Source organism: Schistocerca nitens, chromosome 4 (genome assembly GCF_023898315.1).
Source record: "Schistocerca nitens isolate TAMUIC-IGC-003100 chromosome 4, iqSchNite1.1, whole genome shotgun sequence".
NCBI classification, from domain to species: Eukaryota; Metazoa; Arthropoda; class Insecta; order Orthoptera; family Acrididae; genus Schistocerca; species Schistocerca nitens.
This window is the reverse complement of record NC_064617.1, coordinates 571,986,629-572,007,944: the sequence shown is the minus strand read 5'-3', so window position 1 is coordinate 572,007,944 and position 21,316 is coordinate 571,986,629. Positions and strand designations below refer to the sequence as shown.

The 21,316-nt window shown below is 42.8% G+C and overlaps 1 protein-coding gene across 1 annotated transcript in view; it reads left to right on the top strand.

The window, feature by feature from the left end:
- Positions 1-21,316, top strand: part of LOC126252441 (beta-alanine transporter) — a 512,871-nt gene that overhangs the window by 431,869 nt on the left and 59,686 nt on the right. Inside the window, exon 9 of the mRNA XM_049953334.1 lies at positions 4,447-4,625. Coding sequence (XP_049809291.1) covers positions 4,447-4,625 — 179 coding nt within the window. The remainder of the gene's footprint in view (positions 1-4,446; positions 4,626-21,316) is intronic.

Genomic DNA, 21,316 nt, shown 5'->3' with positions numbered 1-21,316 from the left:
AAGTGATCCATGTCATGATATAGTTAATAGTGTTATTCCACAGTTCTTGTTCTGCGAACTTCAGAATATTTTTTACCTTGCGGAAGTTTTTTCCAGTACAACTCCCTTACAGTAGAGCTGATGACTCATTTTCTGCTCTTTTAAGTAATCACGTTTCGATTTGGTCTCCATCCTATTGATTCTGTCAGTTTTAATTGTTATCTCTACATGACTCTACTTACTCCGGCATTGTCTTCGTTAATCAGAACACGTCAGGGTGGTGGAAGTTTCGATAATTAATCAGATCCGTGTCAGCACAGCAGTCCTCAAGGGAAATCCTAGTCCGTACAAACAGAAGCACTGCTGCCTGTTGAATGCTAAAGCAGCTACAATGCAGAGTTTCTAATGCATTTAACTGTGACTTCTCTGAACATCCTGGAGCTTGACGAGAATGTGGTGTTTCTTTTTTGTGGATATGCTAACATAATTTTAAAATTAAGTTTTAGGATTTATGTATGAAGTGATATCTACGTATGTATTTATGCTTGCATATTATATCTGCTTGCATGTCGAATCAATTTTGTTTCTACTAATTGTGGGAATCCAACGTTGATAGTAAGTGCATGGTAACTAATGCTGCTGTGACTAAGTAATATGGTATTTAGATAGCAGGTCATCACAGATATTTACAGATTATAATAAACGGCAAGTCGTTTTGTAAATATTTATGTGACTCCTATGCAGTGATAAAAAGATTTTGTACACAATTGAACAAAATTTGTAATGTGCTATAACCAACAAGAGCGTGATTACTTGAAAAAAATTAATCGTTATTTGCACCGTAATATATGACTGAAAACATCGCTCAGGAACTCCCTCGTCCTCATGTTGTTGTTGTCTGCACTTCGGAAAATACTTTGGTACATCTATTTATGGTATTATAGCCTGAGCAAGCTTCTTCACCTTCGAATAACTACTGCAACCTACACCCTCTTGAATCTGCTTACTGTAGTCATGCATATGTTTGCTCTACTATTCTTAATCCCCACACTTTCCTTCATTATCAAACTGACTGCCCCTTGATGCCTCAGGGTGTCTCCTATCAACCGATCCTTTGTTGTAGTCAAGTTGTACCAGAATTTTTTTCCCTAATTCAGGTTAGAAAAATCATCATTAGATATCTGGTCTGACCGTCTACTCTTGACCATTCTTCTATAGTGCCACGTTTTAAAGGCTTCAGTTTTCGTCTTGTCTGAATTTCTTATCGTCCACGTCCACGTCTGTGCAAGATTACACTCCAGACATGTATCTTTAGAAAAAACGTGTTACCTGTGCAGAGAATGTATGCTGCTAACGGAATTTTGAGAGGTAGCATACATTTACGTTCCTTTAGTTTCCTGCTGTACATTTTCCGTAGATTATAATAGCAGAAGTGAGGGGATGTGTTCACCCTTCGGTTGCATGAACATCTACTTTATGGAGCAAGAAAATTTTGAGCTATTTCATGATCGCTCTAAAATCACACAGAAATCAAAGAAAAATATTTAAATTGACACCACCGAATGAGAAAGCCATTTTCAAGATGATCTTATTCATCTTAATAAATAATATCTGGTGATTAGATTATAGAAGGCTGTAAAAGCTTCCTGCTTTTAATAATTCTTTTTCCACAGTTTTGAAACAATATTTCAGGGTATTGGATTAAGTAACATTTGTATGAAACATTTCACAATTACAGTCTGGAAAAGGGAGTAATTTCCGACTCTACTCTTGAGTATCTCACAAGGTGTAATTACATGATTTTATTTTCATTAGTTGATCCATACGACGAGGTTTTGTTTGGGTCGTTGGACATTGTTGATGCATATAGGATGAGTTTGCATTCCGAATATGTGATATGAATAACGTGCGATATATTCTCTGTACCTACGTTCTTGAAATAAAATTTATAGTCATGGTATTGCTTTTGCAATAGTTCGACCATTACTCTTCCTAATTTTTTAAAGAATGTAACAGTAGTGGTTGGCTCTCTGTGAACGACACTGAGTCACCCTGCTAGATATCCGCGTTCCACGGCGCAATGAACGCCTCCAGTGTGCAGTACGTGGAACACGCAGTTCACTCGTGAAACATACTGCTCGTAATGACTGTGCCCACCTCCCGAGGTACAGAGGTAAGCAAGCCGGTTCCTGAAGCATCGGTTGTGACATCATAGTTAACAATAACGTCAATAATATACGAGAACGCTTTCCAAAACATTTCGTTCAAAAGACGGGACTCTCTGTCTTCTACGCAGTTTTGCGTCTTTTGTATTGACATAGCAAATAGCCCCTTAATAAGCCTCTGTTAGAAAACCTAAAACGTGATACACTTACCGAAGAGGAAGGGCATGGTTATTTTTATCTGTGTGGAATGCCATTACGTCCGTATCGGGAATAAAATAGGGAGAAAGTCGGTAGATTAGATAATCATATAAAGGGAACCTGACAGTTGATGAAAAATAGAACCAGCATCAATACAATGATAAACGCCCGTACAAACACACATTCCACGGATGTTATAGTAACAGCCTTAAAATTCATTCATGAACGATTTAAGTAACACCTTCATCGAACTGTGAGGAAGGATTCGTCTTACTGTAAGTGTGGATAACACAAGGACATTAATCTGGCGGTGCTCACCCTCCAACAACAGAAACCCCCAACACACAAAATATTTTGATATAAATTGAACTTGGGATCATCACAAAGTCACAAGACACCTCTAGGCTGCTAACACCAAGGTGTGTAAACTATTTTCCAGATTCGTTTCTGCAGAGGGTGTGGATATGGAACCGTGCACTTTCTGTGGAAGAAGAGGCAGTCTAAAACCTAAAAACTTTGTTCTGCAATGATGTAGCGTTGGTTTAAACGTAAGCATTGCCATATACATAAGTTCTGTATTTGAGTACGCGTATATCGCTTAGTACGTTGAAAACACTGGACAATTGTTTGACTCTACCTAGAACCTGAATTTCCTACTACACTAAGACTTCTACTAATGTAAAGTAGCGGTGTTATTGTAGCAGACTAAAGATTTACTCCACCCACTGATTGATTTGTGCATATATATGGTTTACTAGGCGAGATACTATTGGACATGATTTTTCTGTAGCATACCTTCGATCCTCGGACTAACTCTCCCATCAGGTTACTCTGGGTCACTAAGCAACTTGACAATTTTTCATATAGACAAGTGATTTCCAGGACTGAAAGCAGTGTCCACTGACAGAAAAAGTTTCCTAGCTATGACATAAGACTCAGTCCTCAACGTTAGTATTAGAAATTTGTTTCATACTTGGACACAGAAGCAGTTTTTACTGTTTGGGCACTCTTCACTTTCAAAACACATTCAGTGCTCACGTTGTTGTTGTTGTTGTTGTTGTGGTCTTCAGCCCTGAGACTGGTTTGATTTAGCTCTCCATGCTACTCTATCCTGTGCAAGCTTCTTCATCTCCCAGTAACTACTGCAACCTACATCAAGCTACTTCCTTCTGAATCTGCTTAGTGTATTCATCTCTTGATCTCCCTCGACGATTTTTACCCTCCACGCTACCCTTCAATAGTAAATTGGTGATCCCTTGATGCCTCAGAACATGTCCTAACAACCGATCCCTTCTTCTAGTCACGTTGTGCCACAAACTTCTCTTCTCCCCAATCCTATTCAATACATCCTCATTAGTTATGTGATCTACCCATCTAATCTTCAGCATTCTTCTGCAGCACCACATTTCGAAAGCTTCAATTCTCTTCTTGTCCAAACTATTTATCGTCCATTTTTCACTTCCATACATGGCTACACTCCATACAAATACTTTCAGAAACGACTTCCTGACACTATACTCGATGTTAATAACTTTCTCTTCTTCAGAAACGCTTTCCTTGCCATTACCAGTCTACATTTTATATCCCCACTACTTCGACCATCATCAGCAAAACTCCTTTACTACTTTCAGTGTCTCATTTCCTAATCTAATTCCCTCAGCATCACCCAACTTAATTCGACTACATTCCATTATGCTCGTTTTGCTTTTGTTGATGTTCATCTTATATCCTCCTTTCAAAACACTGTCCATTCCGTTCAACTGCTCATCCAAGTCCTTTGCTGTCTCTGACAGAATTACAATGTCATCGGCGAACCTCAATGTTTTTACTTATTCTCCATGAATTTTAATACCTACTCCAAATTTTTCTTTTGTTTCCTTCACTGCTTACTCAATATACAGATTGAATAACATCGGGGAGAGGCTACAACCCTGTCTCACTCCCTTCCCAACCACTGCTTCCCTTTCGTGACCCTCGACTCTTATAACTGCCATCTCGTTTCTGTACAAATTGTAAATAGCCTTTCGCTCCCTGTCCTTACGTGTACGCTGCGAATGGTAGAATCGGTTTATGCGCTTAGAGAATGGTGATTGTCTTTCTGCAGATCCGTCGCTGACGCTCGGGCTGTACTGCGTGGGCAAGATGGGCATCTCCTCGTCGTACGTGGTGCTGCCGCTGCTCGCCTCGGAGCTGTACCCCACGGTGGTGCGCGGCATCGGCATGAGCACCTCGTCCGTCTTCGGCATGCTGGGTCCCATCTTCATCCCGCTGCTCAACTACATGGTGAGGAGGCTGAGCCGCGCTCGCGTGCACCCCGCTGCCCGTCAAAATTCTGCTTCACGCGATCGCGACTCCCTACGTACAGCATGCGTGGATCCACATGTCGGTTCCAGGGTGTGGAGGGAAGGCGGAGAGGGCGACGGGGGAGGGAGGGAGAGTGAGGTGTGATGCGTGTGAGCAGTTTCACTGGAGCTCTCTCACCCCCAAAACATCTAGCCAACAGCCCTCTTACCCTCCCCCCATTCACCATTTTAACATCCCACTTATGCCTACAACGCTAACAATAGTAACACTGAAATACGCAAAACGCTTTAACTTATTAAAATATGATTCAATTAGATTTTTTTTTCTTTATTGCATTTCGATTCCTCCCCCCCCCCCCCCCCCAAGAGGGCAGCACCGCAATAGGCCGCTCTATAGCCTACAGAAAATTTGAAAAACATAAGGAGAAATTCAACAAACAATAAAAACAGGTGATAAAGCGGAGACATTGTAAAAAACTGTAAAAAGGAGGAAAGTTGTGGAATTTAAAATATAAAAACATGGCGTTGACGATGCGGATGAAGACAAACAGTAAGTAGACAGACACAATTAAAAAAAGAAAAAAAAGCCACAGTCTGGTTTCTGTTCGGACGAGATAAAAAACACAACTTGCGACAGTATGGTGGCTGTTCGCAACACTGACAAGGGGACGCACAACACTGAACGTTTACGTTCAAAAATGGTTGAAATGGCTCTGAGCACTATTGGACTTAACTTCTGAGGTCATCAGTCTCTTAGAACTACTTATAGCTAACTAACCTAAGGACAGCACACACATCCATGCATGAGGCAGGATTCGAACCTGCGATTGTAGCGCCGAGAACCGCTCGGCCATCCCGGCCGGCTAATGTTTACGTTAAACAGCACTATATAGTCGACACGGCGGCAGCTGCGGGTAAGTTAGAACTTTTTCTTTTCTTTATTGTTATTTTAATCACCTTGTACAAAGGTGGGCTGTCAGCAGCATAGTACGCTGCTCTTCAGCCTCGAGTGGTACAATATAAGACATAAAGGGGAGGGGGGGGGTACAGATGATACAATACAAATGGCGGGCAAAAAACTGGAGACACAGAAAACAATATTCACGAAGCCGTTCACGCTGGACAAGAAAAAACACATACACCAGTTGATACGGCACACGAACACTGACGACTAGGACGCCACATGTGAATGGTGGGGCGTGACAGCGAAAGAACACTAAACACAAACACGAAGGCACACACACGAGACACTGATGGCGATGATCTCTGGCGCGCGAATGTCCACTGAGCGTGTATGAGTCCAGGGACCTGCCAAGAGAAGAGGAGGGGGTGGGAGAGGGAGAGGGGTGAGCAGAGATGCCAAGGGCAGGGGAGATAGGGGGGGAAGAAGGAAGGCAGGAGGGGGGAGGGGAAGCCTGGGGGAAGAGGGGTGGAGGAAGTGGGGATGGAGGGAAAAGGAGAGAGAAGGGAGGGAGGGTGCCCAAAGGAAAAAACACAGGAAGTAGGAGGGGAGGATCAAAGTTGGTAGGAGAGATAGATGGAGGGGAGGAGGACATCATCAAGGAGGGGGAGCTGGCGGCAGCCACCTTGGGAGAGCGTAAGGAGGGTGGAGAGATGGAGAGCAGGTGGGAAGTGGAGATACAGGCGCGGCTGCAGGCGGGGTGAGAGAGGATGGGTGAGACAAGCGGGTGAGGAAGATCGAGTTTACGAGAGGTGTAGAGGATCTGTATCTGTTCGAGGAAAAGGAGGAGGTGGGGGAACAGAATCAGGTCGTATAGGATAAGCATAGGGGATGGGAGACGGATGCAATAGGCAAAGCGGAGAGCATGGCGTTCAATGATCTGAAGTGATTTGTAAAAGGTGGGGGGGGGGGGCGGAGATCCAGGCGAGATGGGCGTAACAGAGGATAGGGCGGATGAGGGATTTATAGGTGTTGAGTATGGTGGAGGGGTCCAGACACCACGTATAGCCGGAAAGGAGCTTGAGGAGACGGAGTTGGGAGCGTGCCTTGGCTGGTATTGTCCGGAGATGGGGGGTTCAGGAGAGGCGACGGTCGAGGGTGACGCCAAGGTACTTAAGGGTGGGGGTGAGGGCGATAGGACGGCCGTAGATGGTTAGATAGAAATCGAGGAGGCGGAAGGAAGGGGTAGTTTTGCCTACAATGATCGCCTGGGTTTTGGAGGGATTGACCTTAAGCAACCACTGGTTGCACCAAGCGGTGAACTGGTAAAGATGGGATTGGAGAAGGTGTTGGGAACGCAGGAGTGTGGGGGCAAGGGCAAGGAAGGCGGTGTCATCGGAAAACTGGAGAAGGTGGACGGGGGGTGATGGCGGCGGTATGTCCGCCGTATACAAAAGGTGCAGAAGGGGGGAGAGGACAGAGCCTTGGGGCACACCAGCGGAGGGAAAAAAGGTGTAGGAATCCGTGTTATGGATGACGTAGGAAGGACGTTGGGAGAGAAAGGAGCCGATCAGACGGACGTAGTTAATGGGAAGGGCGAAGGTTTGGAGCTTGAAGTGGAGAACGGAATGCCATACGCGGTCATTGGTACGTTCGAGGTCCAGGGAGAGGAAGATAGCAGAGGGACAGGAATTAATCTGTTCGGAAAGGAGATGAGTGAGGTGAAGGAGAAGGTCATCGGAAGAGAAGGACAGCCGTAAGCCACACTGGGTAATGGGAAGGAGGCGGTGCTGATGGAGATGCTGGTGGATGCGGCGGGTGAGGTTGGATTCCAGGACCTTGCCAAATACCTAGGTAAGGCTGATGGGACGGTACGAGGAGACGGCGGACGGCGGTTTGCCGGGTTTAAGGAACATCAGGATATGGGAGGTTTTCCACAGGTAGGGGTTGTATCCGGTGGACAGGACTACATTGTAGAGCCTGACCAGGGTGGAGCGGAAAGAGACAGGAGCTTCACGAAGGTGACGGTAGGTGACACGATCGTGACCAGGAGCGGTGTTGCGTTTTGTGCGGAGTGTAGCAATGAGATCCTGTGTAGTGATAGGGGCATTGAGATCTGTGTGTGCCATTTTGTCCAAGTACTGGAAACCAGGTGTGAGGGGGTGGGGGGGGGGGGGGGTGGGGACAGAGGTGTCAGTTCAATCACGGACATCCGGGAAGAGGGAGTAATCGAACTGGGGATCGTCGGGGATGGAAAAGACATTGGAGAGGTAGGAGGCAAAGCGATTGGCCTTACTAAGGGTGCCAGAGAAGGGGTGATCATCATGGAGAAGAGGATAGTAGCGGGAGGGTTTAGTTCCGGTAACGCGACGGCCTGTAATTGAAGAAGTGTCATGATGATCTCTCCATTGGCAAAAGATTCCGGAATAGTCCCCCATTCGGATCTCCGGGAGGGGACTGCCAAGGGGGAAGTCACCGTGAGAAAAAGATTGAATAATCAACGAAAGGATAACGTTCTACGGGTCGGGGCGTGGAATCTCAGAAGCTTGAACGTGGTAGGGAAACTAGAAAATCTGAAAAGGGAAATGCAAAGGCTCAATCTATAGTAGGGGTCAGGGAAGTGAAGTGGAAGGAAGACAAGGATTTCTGGTCAGATGAGTATCGAGTAATATCAACAGCAGCAGAGAATGGTATAACAGGTGTAGGATTCGTTATGAATAGGAAGGTACGGCAGAGGGTGTGTTACTGTGAACAGTTCAGTGACTGGGTTGTTCTAATCAGAATCGACAGTAGACCAACACCGACAACGATAGTTCAGGTAAACATGCCGACGTCGCAAGCTGAAGATGAACAGATAGAGAAAGGGTATGAGGATATTGAAAGAGTAATGCAGTATGTAAAGGGGGACGAAAATCTAATAGTCATGGGCGACTGGAATGCAGTTGTAGGGGAAGGAGTAGAAGAAAAGGTTACAGGAGATTATGGGCTTGGGACAAGGAATGAAAGAGGAGAAAGACTAATTGAGTTCTGTAACAAGTTTCAGCTAGTAATAGCGAATACCTTATTGAAGAATCACAAGAGGAGGAGGTATACTTGGAAAAGGCCGGGAGATACGGGAAGATTTCAATTAGATTACATCATGGTCAGACAGAGATTCCGAAATCAGATACTGGATTGTAAGGCGTACCCAGGAGCAGATATAGACTCAGATCACAATATAGTAGTGATGAAGAGTAGGCTGAAGTTCAAGACATTAGTCAGGAAGAATCAATACGCAAAGAAGTGTGATACGGAAGTATTAAGGAATGACGAGACACGTTTGAAGTTCTCTAACGCTATAGATACAGCAATAAGGAATAGAGCGGTAGGCAATACAGTTGAAGAGGAATGGACATCTCTAAAAAGGGCCATCACAGAAGTTGGGAAGGAAAACATAGGTGCCGGCCGAAGTGGCCGTGCGGTTAAAGGCGCTGCATTCTGGAACCGCGAGACCGCTACGTTCGCAGGTTCGAATCCTGCCTCGGGCATGGATGTTTGTGATGTCCTTAGGTTAGTTAGGTTTAACTAGTTCTAAGTTCTAGGGGACTAATGACCTCAGCAGTTGAGTCCCATAGTACTCAGAGCCATTTGAACCATTTTTGAAAACATAGGTACAAAGAAGGTAGCTGCGAAGAAACCATGGATAACAGAAGAAATACTTCAGTTGATTGATGAAAGGAGGAAGTACAAACATGTTCCGGGATAATCAGGAATACAGAAATACAAGTCGCTGAGGAATGAAATAAATAGGAAGTGCAGGGAAGCTACGACGAAATGGCTGCAGGAAAAATGTGAAGACATCGAAAAAGATATGATTGTCGGAAGGACTCAGCATACAGGAAAGTCAAAACAACCTTTGGTGACATTAAAAGCAACGGTGGTAACATTAAGAGTGCAACGGGAATTCCACTGTTAAATGCAGAGGAGAGAGCAGATAGGTGGAAAGAATACATTGAAAGCCTCTATGAGGGTGAAGATTTGTCTGATGTGATAGAAGAAGAAACAGGAGTCGATGTAGAAGAGATAGGGGATCCAGTATTAGAATCGGAATTTAAAAGAGCTTTGGAGGACTTACGGTCAAATAAGGCAGAAGGGATAGAAAACATTCCATCAGAATTTCTAAAATCATTGGGGAAAGTGGCAACAAAACGACTATTCACGTTGGTGTGTAGAATATATGAGTCTGGTGCTATACCATCTGACTTTCGGAAAAGCATCATCCACACAATTCCGAAGACGGCAAGAGCTGACAAGTGCGAGAATTATCACACAATCAGCTTAACAGCTCATGCATCGAAGCTGCTTACAAGAATATTATACAGAAGAATGGAAAAGAAAATTGACAATGCGCTAGGTGACGATCAGTTTGGCTTTAGGAAAAGTAAAGGGACGAGAGAGACAATTCTGACGTTACGGCTAATAATGGAAGCAATTCTAAAGAAAAATCAAGACACTTTCATAGGATTTGTCGACCTGGAAAAAGCGTTCGACAATATAAAATGTTGCACGCTGTTCGAGATTCTGAAAAAAGTAGGGGTAAGCTATAGGGAGAGACGGCTCATATACAAGATGTACAACAACCAAGAGGGAATAATAAAAGTGGACGATCAAGAACGAAGTGCTCGTATTTAGAAGGGTGTAAGACAAGGCTGTAGCCTTTCGCCCCTACTCTTCAATCTGTACATCGAGGAAGCAATGATGGAAATAAAAGAAAGGTTCAGGAGTGGAATTAAAATACAAGGTGAAAGGATATCAATGATACGATTCGCTCATGACATTGCTATCCTGAGTGAAAGTGAAGAAGAATTAAATGATCTGCTGAACGGAATGAACAGTCTAATGAGTAAACAGTATGGTTTGAGAGTAAATCGGAGAAAGACGAAGGTAATGAGAAGTAGTAGAAATGAGAACAGCGAGAAACTTAACATCAGGATTGATGGTCACGAAGTCAATGAAGTTAAGGAACTCTGCTACCTAGGCAGTAAAATAACCAATGACAGACGGAGCAAGGAGGACATCAAAAGCAGACTCGCTATGGCAAAAAAGGCATTTCTGGCCAAGAGAAGTCTACTAATATCAAATGCCGGCCTTAATTTGAGGATGAAATTTCTGAGGATGTACGTCTGGAGTAAAACATTGTATGGTAGTGAATTATGGACTGAGGGAAAACCGGAACAGAAGAGAATCGAAGCATTTGAGATGTGGTGCTATAGACGAATGTTGAAAATTAGGTGGACTGATAAGGTAAGGAATGAGGAGGTTCTACGCAGAATCGGAGAGGAATGGAATATGTGGAAAACACTGATAAGGAGAAGGGACAGGATGATAGGACATCTGCTAAGACATGAGGGAATGACTTCCGTGGTACTAGAGGGAGCTGTAGAGGGCAAAAACTGTAGAGGAAGACAGAGATTGGAATACGTCAAGCAAATAATTGAGGACGTAGGTTGCAAGTGCTACTCTGAGATGAAGAGGTTAGCACAGGAAAGGAATTCGTGGCGGGCCGCATCAAACCAGCCAGTAGACTGATGAAAAAAAAAAAAGGCGACGGAAGGCTGACCAGAACTTGGACTAGTTTATAGGAAGGGTACCATTTTAACGGGTGCATGTTTGTCGCCAGTCCCGGCGTTTCTTAGCCGCGAGCAAGTTTCGGATGTGTCGCTGGAGTTGCCGGTGGGGTCATAGTGTGTCCGGGTCACGCGTGTGGAGGAAGGCACGGTGGAGACGGCGGGATTCACGGAGGAGGAGGACGGCGTGTGGGGGTTAGTTAGGACGGTCGGGATGGACGGCGACAGTAGGGACGTGGGCCTCCACAGCCTCAGACAAGGTTTGTTGGAGAAAGGAGGCGGCATGGGTAATATCATCAGGGTGGTGGTTGGTGAACGGGCGGCTGTCGACCTGGGTGGGGAGGGTACCCCGTTAGGCATTCCAGTCGGCACGGGTCAGTTAGAACAATACACTGTCCTTATAGCTAATATAATCCGGTGAAGGAGAAAAGCGAGTTTAAGCATTTTTTTAAAAGTTTACAAACTTTTTAACTGTGTTGATTGCAAATAATGTATTACTTTCCATTTCATTACTAGTGTTTATTGACACAAGGAACGGTCAATAAATAATGCAATTTCTATTGAAAAATAGCAGAACTTGTTGTAGTACATCGTGGAATATTTCCGTTTCAGTCCCCTATAGTTTCATGAAGTTTCGATAGTTGGCGGCGTTATACGAAGTCTTCAAAATATCTGTAATGGAGATGTGTTTCAAGCAGAGAGCTGTCACTGACTTTTTTTTGGTGGTAAAGCAGATCATAGGAGAGATTCATAGATGCTTGCAGAAGGCCTACGGGGACCTCGAAGTGAACCAAAACGAGATGAGTCTTTGGGCGAGGCGTCTGTCAACACAGTAACAAGAACACGCAAACCTGGGCAATTCCCCGCGTGGCAGCCGCCGTTACACATCTTTTTCTCATAGAGTCATTGAACTTGGGTACACTCTCATTCGAGGTGATCAATGAACCACAATCAGACAGAGGTTTCCGTAAGTTAAACTGACATGAACCAACATCAGGAACATAGATATTTCAAGGTAATGAACGTTATATAATGACGATATTCCACTCCTGGTAAACATGATGTGTACGTGCACTGTAGGCAAAAACGATATTATCTGACATCATTTCTTGATAAAGAAAAGGAAAATATAAATTATTAATACATAAAGAAATAGGGAAACATAAATAATGGAAGCATACTTCGCTCATTAATCAACCAAAATTGAACACACTGCTAGTTATACCAGCGACGTTATAGAGTGCAATGCAGAATCTACGCTGATAAACAAACATATTATTTCGTTAAAAATAAAGACACTTGTTCTGTTTAAAAACATAAATTTCTTTAAAACATGATAATATGAAAAATTTAAATGTAAAGGAAGATGCCAGGCTTAATAGGAAGTGTTTCTGACTAAAAGGTTAAGACGTCCTTGTGGCGATATGGAGTCGACTCGTCAATATCCAGATAGTGAAATATAAAAGTATGCACAGTTGTTCAGTCTTATTTTTCACTATCTGATGCTATTTGAACACTAATTTCTGTTTGTGTTTGTCGGCGTCAGTGAAAATTGCTGGAACTGCCGACAGGTGGCACATAAGCAGCCAAAGTTATAATTAAAATTACACAATAAAATTATTATTAATATGGTAATAAATGCAAATTGTAAAAAATTATTATATATAATAACGACTCTACTGTGTTACCCGAGTTGTAACTGTGCGTTGTTGTGCGTCATCTGCCGGGTGTTTCTGGAAATTTTTGATTGATCGTAATAAGTACACAAAGCAGTAAGAGTTCCAATTTCTTCACATGGTGATAAACTTGGCCAACATGCGTGCTTTTATAATACACATTCTGGATATTGAAGAGATAGATATTTCGTAATGACAACGGCTGTACCTTTTTACTCAGTTACCCTTATTGAAAATGTGTGTTCCCTTATATTTTACATTTTTCATATCATCCTACGTTAAAATTATTTATACTTTTAAGCTGGTCTTAGCGTCTTTATTTTTAACGACAAAATATGTTTGTTTAGTCGCGTAGGTCCTGTATTGCACTTTATAGCTTTGTTGTTGTAAGTAGCAGTGCGTTAAATTTTGACTCCTTAATGAGATTGGTATGTAATCATCACTTACACTTTCCTATCTCTTTAATGGCTTAACACTATTTATTGTTCGTGTCGACGTGATAGGTGCTTTCCTTTCCTTTATATGGTACCAAGAAATAACATCAGACGATGGCGTTGCAGACTGCAGTGTACACCAACACTACGTACACCATGAGTCGTATTTAACGTTCCTTAACTTGAAATACGTAATTTCTTTGAAGCTGCTTTAAGTCAGCCTAACTGAAGGCAATTTTATGTTTCTGACTGTTCTTTCTGATCTGAAGCCGATCATCTGGCAACCGAAATAGTAACCAATTGAAATGAAAAATATTTTTGCAATCAAGACAATTAAAAGATTCGTATAAAATTTGGAAATAAAAAAAATATATAAAAATTTATGATAGAATAATAAAAGTGAAAACTTGTTTGCAGTGGGAAGGGATAGAGTACGTAATTATAATTTGAGATGGACACAACCTATTTAGAGTAAACAAATTGGAAACGACGTGGATCGTGTAATAAATATAGAGACTTTTTAAAATTTCGTACGTGACGGGAGCAGCAACCGTGCAATCAAATCTACTTGTAGAAATAGTAAACAGGCAAGCAGTTGCCAAATGGATCGTTTATAAAAACATCTTCTTCAGAAAGAAATATTGACAACTGTATTACATGTTGTGCCAGAGGTACCTTAGAATATAGCCGACTGACGCCTGTCAGTTTGCCTTAACATATAATTCAGTTGTCAGTGTTTCCTTCGGAAAAAAAACGTTTTTATAAACGTTGAAACCATGGTAAAGGGGTTTTATCGAACCTTCCATTTTGCAACTAATTGGATGTTTACTATTCCTGCGTCAAGATACAGAGATTCCAAAACGAACAGTTTAATAAAAATGTACGCAGATCCCCATAAATTATTTAGTTTAAATTCCGGTGGCCGATTCGGTCTATATAAGTATCTTCAGGCCGAAGATTCCAGATGACATGTGGAAACCGTTCACGGAGTTGTGAAGCGCCGATTGGTACTTGTCGTCAACCTAATAGTTGTACAGAACGAAAACGGTTACAGGAATTTAAAATAAATAATTTTTTGCGACCTGGACTGCTTCTTATTGAAATATTAAATACGATCATTGTGGTTCCTTACTGACGCCATAAATTATTGTAATAACAATATTCTCTCACAATTATGACAACGTCATAATTTACACAATACAAAATGGAAAAGTGTACTCTATATTATGCGCGTTCGACTTAACACAACGATTATAGACATAGATCATCAGACGGTGTGTGGCGTTGTATCTCATCTGCCAACCACCTCTGCTAACAATTACAATCCAAAGAAGGCGATACCTTAATATGTGATGTGGAAGCATGTGACGCGATCCTGTTTACAGGCGTAAATCAAGCAGGAAGTGATCATTGATTAGTCCAAAGCTTATCAAGGACGCATAGGTGAACAAGAAGGGTCATGCAACTATAAAAACAACGGAAGGAGCCCAAAACTGGCTCATTAACTCAAATATACGCTGCATCAAAGGTTACAAGCACACAGGAAGACAAATATTAAGCGTTTAAGTCGGGAGGAAAGAGTGTATTAATATGCAGTATCAGGTTTCAGATGTGATAAAACATCTGTTAAAAAGCAGAAGCTGCAGAACATTATGAGGAGGAGGATTCAGACGACGAGAGATAGAAATCCGAGCAAACCGAAGCAACAATGGAGCATGCAGGCAGTGTCTGGCAGTTGTCTTCCGATCGCGTAAATCACGAAGATTATTTACATGTCGCTAACAGTAAACGTTAAACTCTATTTTCGGAGGCTCTTCCTCCTACTAAGGTCCATGGGGCCTTAGATCCAGACTTCTGCCAAATGGTGCCTAGCATGACGTTTTATCTGATGGATCCTATGTGGACAGTAACTGCCGGCCTTTTACAAGTATGCCTCCGTCTCTCGTGATTCCTGGACAGAATATTCGCAATTACTAGCTGAAATTCACAAGAGAACTCGATTAGTCCTTCTTCTCTCTCGTTTCTAATACCAGCGCACAGTCTCTCGTAAGCTTGTCTTCTTCTCGCTCCCCTGCAACCACATTACAGTCTCCCATGGCTATCAGATTTTCATCTCCCTTTATGTACTGAACTACACGTGCGATATCCTCCATGATTTATCTTTTCATCCTCTGCTTGCGACGTCGGCATGTGTACCTGAACTTCTGTTGTCTGTATTGGTTTGCTGCCGATTCTCATGAGAATAACCCTATCAGTGTACACAGTTACTCACTCTCTGCCCTACCTTCCTACTCAGAACGAATCCTTCTCCCGTTATACCATTTTACGCTGCTATTGACATTACCCTATAGTCGTTTGACAAGACAGAATCCTTGTTTTGTTTCCATTTCACCTCACTGACCCCTACTCTACACTAAACCATTCCATTTCCCTTTTTAAATATTCTAGATTCCTTGAACTTCTGACATTCCATTTCCCGATTTCGGATAACATTACCGTTTCGTTAGGTATTCAGTCTTTCTCTTATGGCCATGTTCCCCTTAGCCACCTTCCCCTGGAGATCCAAATGTGCGACTAGCCCGGAACCTTTTGCCAATGGAGAGATCAGCAAAACGTGTTTTTTTTATTTTTTTATTTTTTTATCAGAGGCCATATGGTCTATGGATACACTTAACGTGTACCTTCTGCACTCTCATGCCGTTGATCATTGCTGATTCTTCACATAGGTACTCTCCCCCCCCCCCCCCCCCCCTCCCCCGTCTCAAGGCATATCCGAGACCGAAAGCGTTTTGTAGGCCACGGGTGCTTCTGCTACAGCTGTGGAAATGTGACGTTTGCCAGCCGCAAACTTCATATTGTTGTATAAAGTGATGAAGACAAAGCGTGGGGGCCTCATGTCTGCTGCGATTCCACTTTTGCTAGTTTATGCGGATTGAACATTAAAGCTGAACATTCAGTGCCCTTTGATGTCCCTATGATATGAAGGGAGCCAACTAATCTTGTAGGTAACTGCTTTTTCTGCATGGTATATTGTATTCACAAACGCCGATGAAAAAAAAAGGTTCAATAGCACGTAACCCAACATGCTGTCAGCTATGTGCACAGTTCCAAAAAGGGGTCATCTGCCTGTACTGAATTCAACCTGTGGGGTTACAGCCTGGGGTTCAGTTGTTACTGAAGCCAAAGCGGAGGGAGTATCCCATTCTGTAGCCTTTGGCCTGCGACTTCGATATAAGAATGTCCATCACAACCTCTTGGTAGGTCGATTTAAAATCATTCTTCTGCCATTATATACCCAACTAGGTCTCAAGCAAAACTTTTAAACGGAAAGAATAAGGGTAGAGACGATTCCACTACCTGAGAGACAAATGAGTGAGACGCGACTCAAGGAACGAATCTTCATTGGGCCAGAAATTTTTAAAACTTGTATGGACCAAGACTTAAAGCTAGAGCTCCATGGCAATGGAAAACAAGCTTGGGAAGGCTTTAAAAGTGATGTGCATGGCTCCTTGGGTAACAGAAGAGTTGCATATTATACTGAGGCATTGAATAACGTGATGGACAGGTATCGTCGCTTACTCGTGGGTTGCAACATGACACTCAAAATGTTCTTTCGGCAATCGTATTTAGATATTATTTTTAAAAGAAAACTGAGAGTCAGTGAATGATGATAATCACAAACTGTTGCTCCAGTATTTATCAACAGTGGAAAGAATACATCGGGATCGGTGCAACAGTTCTACACTTGCGGACTGCTGTTGTATATTCCTCCAAATTCCGCATAGCACAATGACAGTAATCAAGCAAAGACAAAGCACCCTGTTCTGTAGAAATCTATGTTTGTTTTCGATTTATTCTCTTGTTTTCATGTATGTTTGAATTGTTAAGTTAGAAGTAGTCGTTTTAAATCACATTTTTAATTTAAAAATAACATTCGCACCCATTGCATTTGTACTACATAATATTGTTAAATGATGCACTTCGCTGATACTCTAATTTACTACTGAGTATTTACATAACTAGAGATAATACGAAATAGCTACTATAATATTATTTTTCTTTATGATCCCATATCAGTAGAGACGAAATCTTCCATTTAGGTCACAAAAATTTCTTTAGTTGGCCAGTGTAGTTACGGTTTGACAGCGAGATGCGTTAAAATTAAGGTGGCCCGAAGTTACTACTACACAGAAGAAATGGTGATACGAAATTGCTGGCTCAGTTTCATCTTGGGGACACAGGAAATTAGGCGGAAGTTATTTTCTTAAATTTTAACATATATTATTCCCTATGTCACAAAACCATTTTTCTGGAAACAGAGACGTAATTATGTTCAAATGGCTCTGAGCACTATTGGACTTAACTTCTAAGGTCATCAGTCCCCTGGAACTTAGAACTAATTAAACCTAACTAACCTAAGGACATCACGCACATCCATGCCCGAGGCAGGATTCGAACCTGCGACCGTAGCGGCCGCGCAGTTCCAGACTGTAGCGCCTAGAACCGCTCGGCCACCCCGGCCGGCCCGTAATTATGTAAATTGATAAATAGACCCATTTGATCGGTACATTAATCAGCATCAAGGAATACGATAAACCATAGTACAAGTGATAACCGGCAAGTGACTAGTGTACCCTTACTCTTCAATTACTCTTGATTCAAGATTTGCATGACTTATGTAAATAACAGGATATTTGAAGCATTCTGCACAGTGCATAAGTATACGTGGAGCCATCTTGCTCCATGCCATTTCACGGAAAGACACCCGTGGGAGGCGCAGATAAAGAGCCCATGGCCTTGACAGCTCTCTATATTTGCTGCACCAGGGCATCCAAGCATCATGGATGGACACAGATAAGATTTACGGCGATGCAACAGGCCCCTAGTGCAAAACGGCCTACGACTCGGGTGAGTGGGATGAGAAGATACATTTCAGAAGAAGGCACTGTTAGCAGCAAAAGTAGAAAGATATGTCCTTCTCCGCTAACAGCAAAAGTAGAAAGAAATTTTCTTCTTTGTAAAACACCTCGAAAATACAGCGGTGGCACTCGATTTAAGAATCGCAAGGATTTTCTCACATAAGTAAACAAGAGGTTTGGCAGAAGTTCATCTGCGCTAACGAGAACTGCGTCATTAGTTAAAATTAGTAACGGAGAGAGAGAGACAACTTTTTTCCATGTAAAATGTTAGAATACACGTTACTATTTAACCGCAGAGAGAATAGCTCAGGGAAAGTGACTAGCGTTTTCTTAAGGAGCAATTACACGGCATGGCGAAGCAAGGTTTCCTTGTAGAAAGTATTCAATCGAAAGCCCCATCTTCATCAGAAACTTAAACCTCTTCAGTCAGGTCTTCTCAAGCAACGCCTGTTGATAGAAGCTGCTCTTCTGTCACCGCCAGAGCTGATGTAGGGACTTAGAAAATAATGGGGCAGATTTGCACTTTAACATTGCCAACTATCGCTGGTGTCGCGAATGACTGATTCTGCAGCCACTTCAGCCCGCACATAACAACACTACGGAGGGATCGAGAGTGAGAGAATGGTCAAGGAAACTAAAGTCACTTTATAAGAGTTCGACCGTTTCAAGCTTGACTATCAAGACTTGTACTTTTAATCAACAGTCTGCTTTCAACTCCGACCATATGTATCCCCTTCTGTAGTACTCTGTAACATCATGAGAAAGCTCTGTACAACCCCGTCCGTAACGTCACAAGACAGGGTCCCGGTAGCGTGCACCATCTGCATGTACGTGGATACTCTGCAAATCACATTTAAATTCCTGGCAGAGGGTTCATTGACCCACCTTCACAATAATTTTCCATTAATTCAAACTCGTACAGCGCGCGGAAAAAACGAACACCTACATTTTTCCTTGCGAACTCTGATTTTCCTTAATTTATTGTGGTGATCGTTTCTCCCTATGTATGTGGGTGTCAACAAGATATCTTCCCATTCAGAGCAGGAAGTTGTAGATTGAAATTTCATAAGAAGATTCCACCGCAACGTAAAACGCCTTTGTTTTAATGATGTCCACTCCAAATCCTGTATCATTTCAGTGACACTCTCTCCCCTATATCGCGACAATATAAAACGTGCTGCAATTCTTTGAACTTTCAGGATGTACTCCATGAATCTTACCTGGTAAGGATCCCACACCCCGCAGTAGTATTCTAAAAGAGGGCGGACAAGCTTAGTGTAGGCAGTGCCTTTGGTAATCTGTTACAATTTCTAAGTGTCCTGCCAATAAAACGCTGTCTTTGGTTAGGCTTCCCCCTTCCACTTTAAGTTGTTCGTAATTGTAATTACTACGTATTTAGTTGAATTTACGACCTTTAGATATGACAGATTTATCGTGTAACCGAAGTTTACCGGATTCCTTTCAGCACTCACGCGGATGACCTCACACTTTTCGTTATTTAGGGTCAACTGCCAATTTTTTCACCATACGGATCTTTTCTAAATCGTTTTGGAACTTGTTTTGCTCTTCTGATGACTTTACTAGTCGTTAAAAGACAGCGTCGTCTGCAAATAACGTAAGACGGCGACTCAGATTGTCTCCAAAATCTTTTATATAGATAAAGAATAGCAAAGGGCATGTAACCCTACCCCTTCGCACCTGCATCTGACATAAGAGGTAGTGAACTCCGGGCTACATTCTCTGTCATCCAGTACATTTGATTGGAGGTTAACAGCAGTCGACAGAAAATTACCGTCCCTTGCTCAGGATCACCAAGATCACCAAGATAAAATAAGGGAAATCAGAGCTCGTACGGAAAGATATAGGTGTTCATTCTTCCCGCGCGCTATACGAGATTGGAATAATAGAGAATTGTGAAGGTGGTTCGATGAACCCTCTGCCAGGCACTTAAATGTGATTTGCAGAGTATCCATGTAGATGTAGATGTAGATGTAGATGTAGGCTACCGTTAACACTACAACAGTAACGGCTGCATATGGAGTGCTACCGACACCGGGAAACATTAACTGATGTTAAATGGTGTCGCATTATGTTCTAAAGATGAATCTCAGTTCAACACAACACCAGATACCAATCGTCAACGTGTCCGTCGGCGACAAGGGAAGAAGTCACATTCTTCCGATGTTTTGGAGAAGTACAGCGGTGTTACTTCTGGCGTCAGAGTGAGAGTACGATTCAGGTCGCGGCTAGCTATGATTAAGGGATTTCCGACAGAAAACGATACGTCATGGGCATCCTGCGTCCTTAGGTGTTACCTTTCACTTGTCGTTATCGTGTGGCATTCTTCGACAGGACAATTCTCGTACACCTGCTGCACCCTTGCCTATGAACTATCGACCTGATGTTATGGAATTTCCGTGGCCAGAAAGGTCCGCAGATCTGTCCCCGGGAGAACATGTGTGAAACCAGCTCGAACGTGAACTCCGTCCTTGTGTCAGTATCCAGGAACTCAAGGGCCAGGTACAAGGGTGAGAGGATGCAATGGCTCTACTCAATAGAATCAGTGCGTTTATCCAGACCAGACAGGGTTCAGCGTCATATAGATAAGTGGTATCAAGTTTTTTGTTTATTTAACTGGAAATCATAACTGGAATAACACCACAAACCCTCTAATCCCGGACTCAGAGCTGTACCTGCAGCCTGTAAGGAGGCGAAATATTAGCCAAGTTGGAGGAAGAAGGCACACGGATTCACGGCACAGACTAGCTGGATGCTGATTAATAATATGCTTAACGGTGACCGACTATCCTGTGAGCAACTCTAACTAAACGTGAAAGGTGTGTTCAGCTGGCAACTTTCTTATGTATTTGGAGCATGGGGTGAAATATAAGACACCAGCATGCATCCCAAGCCAACATGAAACACTTCAGGACCTCAAAACAAAGTATTTCGATCAAGAACATTTGGCCTTTGACGTGAACTTGTAATGTAGTGTTGACGTAAGCTGTTGTGTCTGTGTCGCTGCCTGGGAATGTGTACCGACCTTGAATATCCTCAATTCGCATGTTTGCCCGCAAGTGAATCCGCATCCTATTCGATCTTGTGCTCATCAACAGTGATAGAGTGTGATGCGTA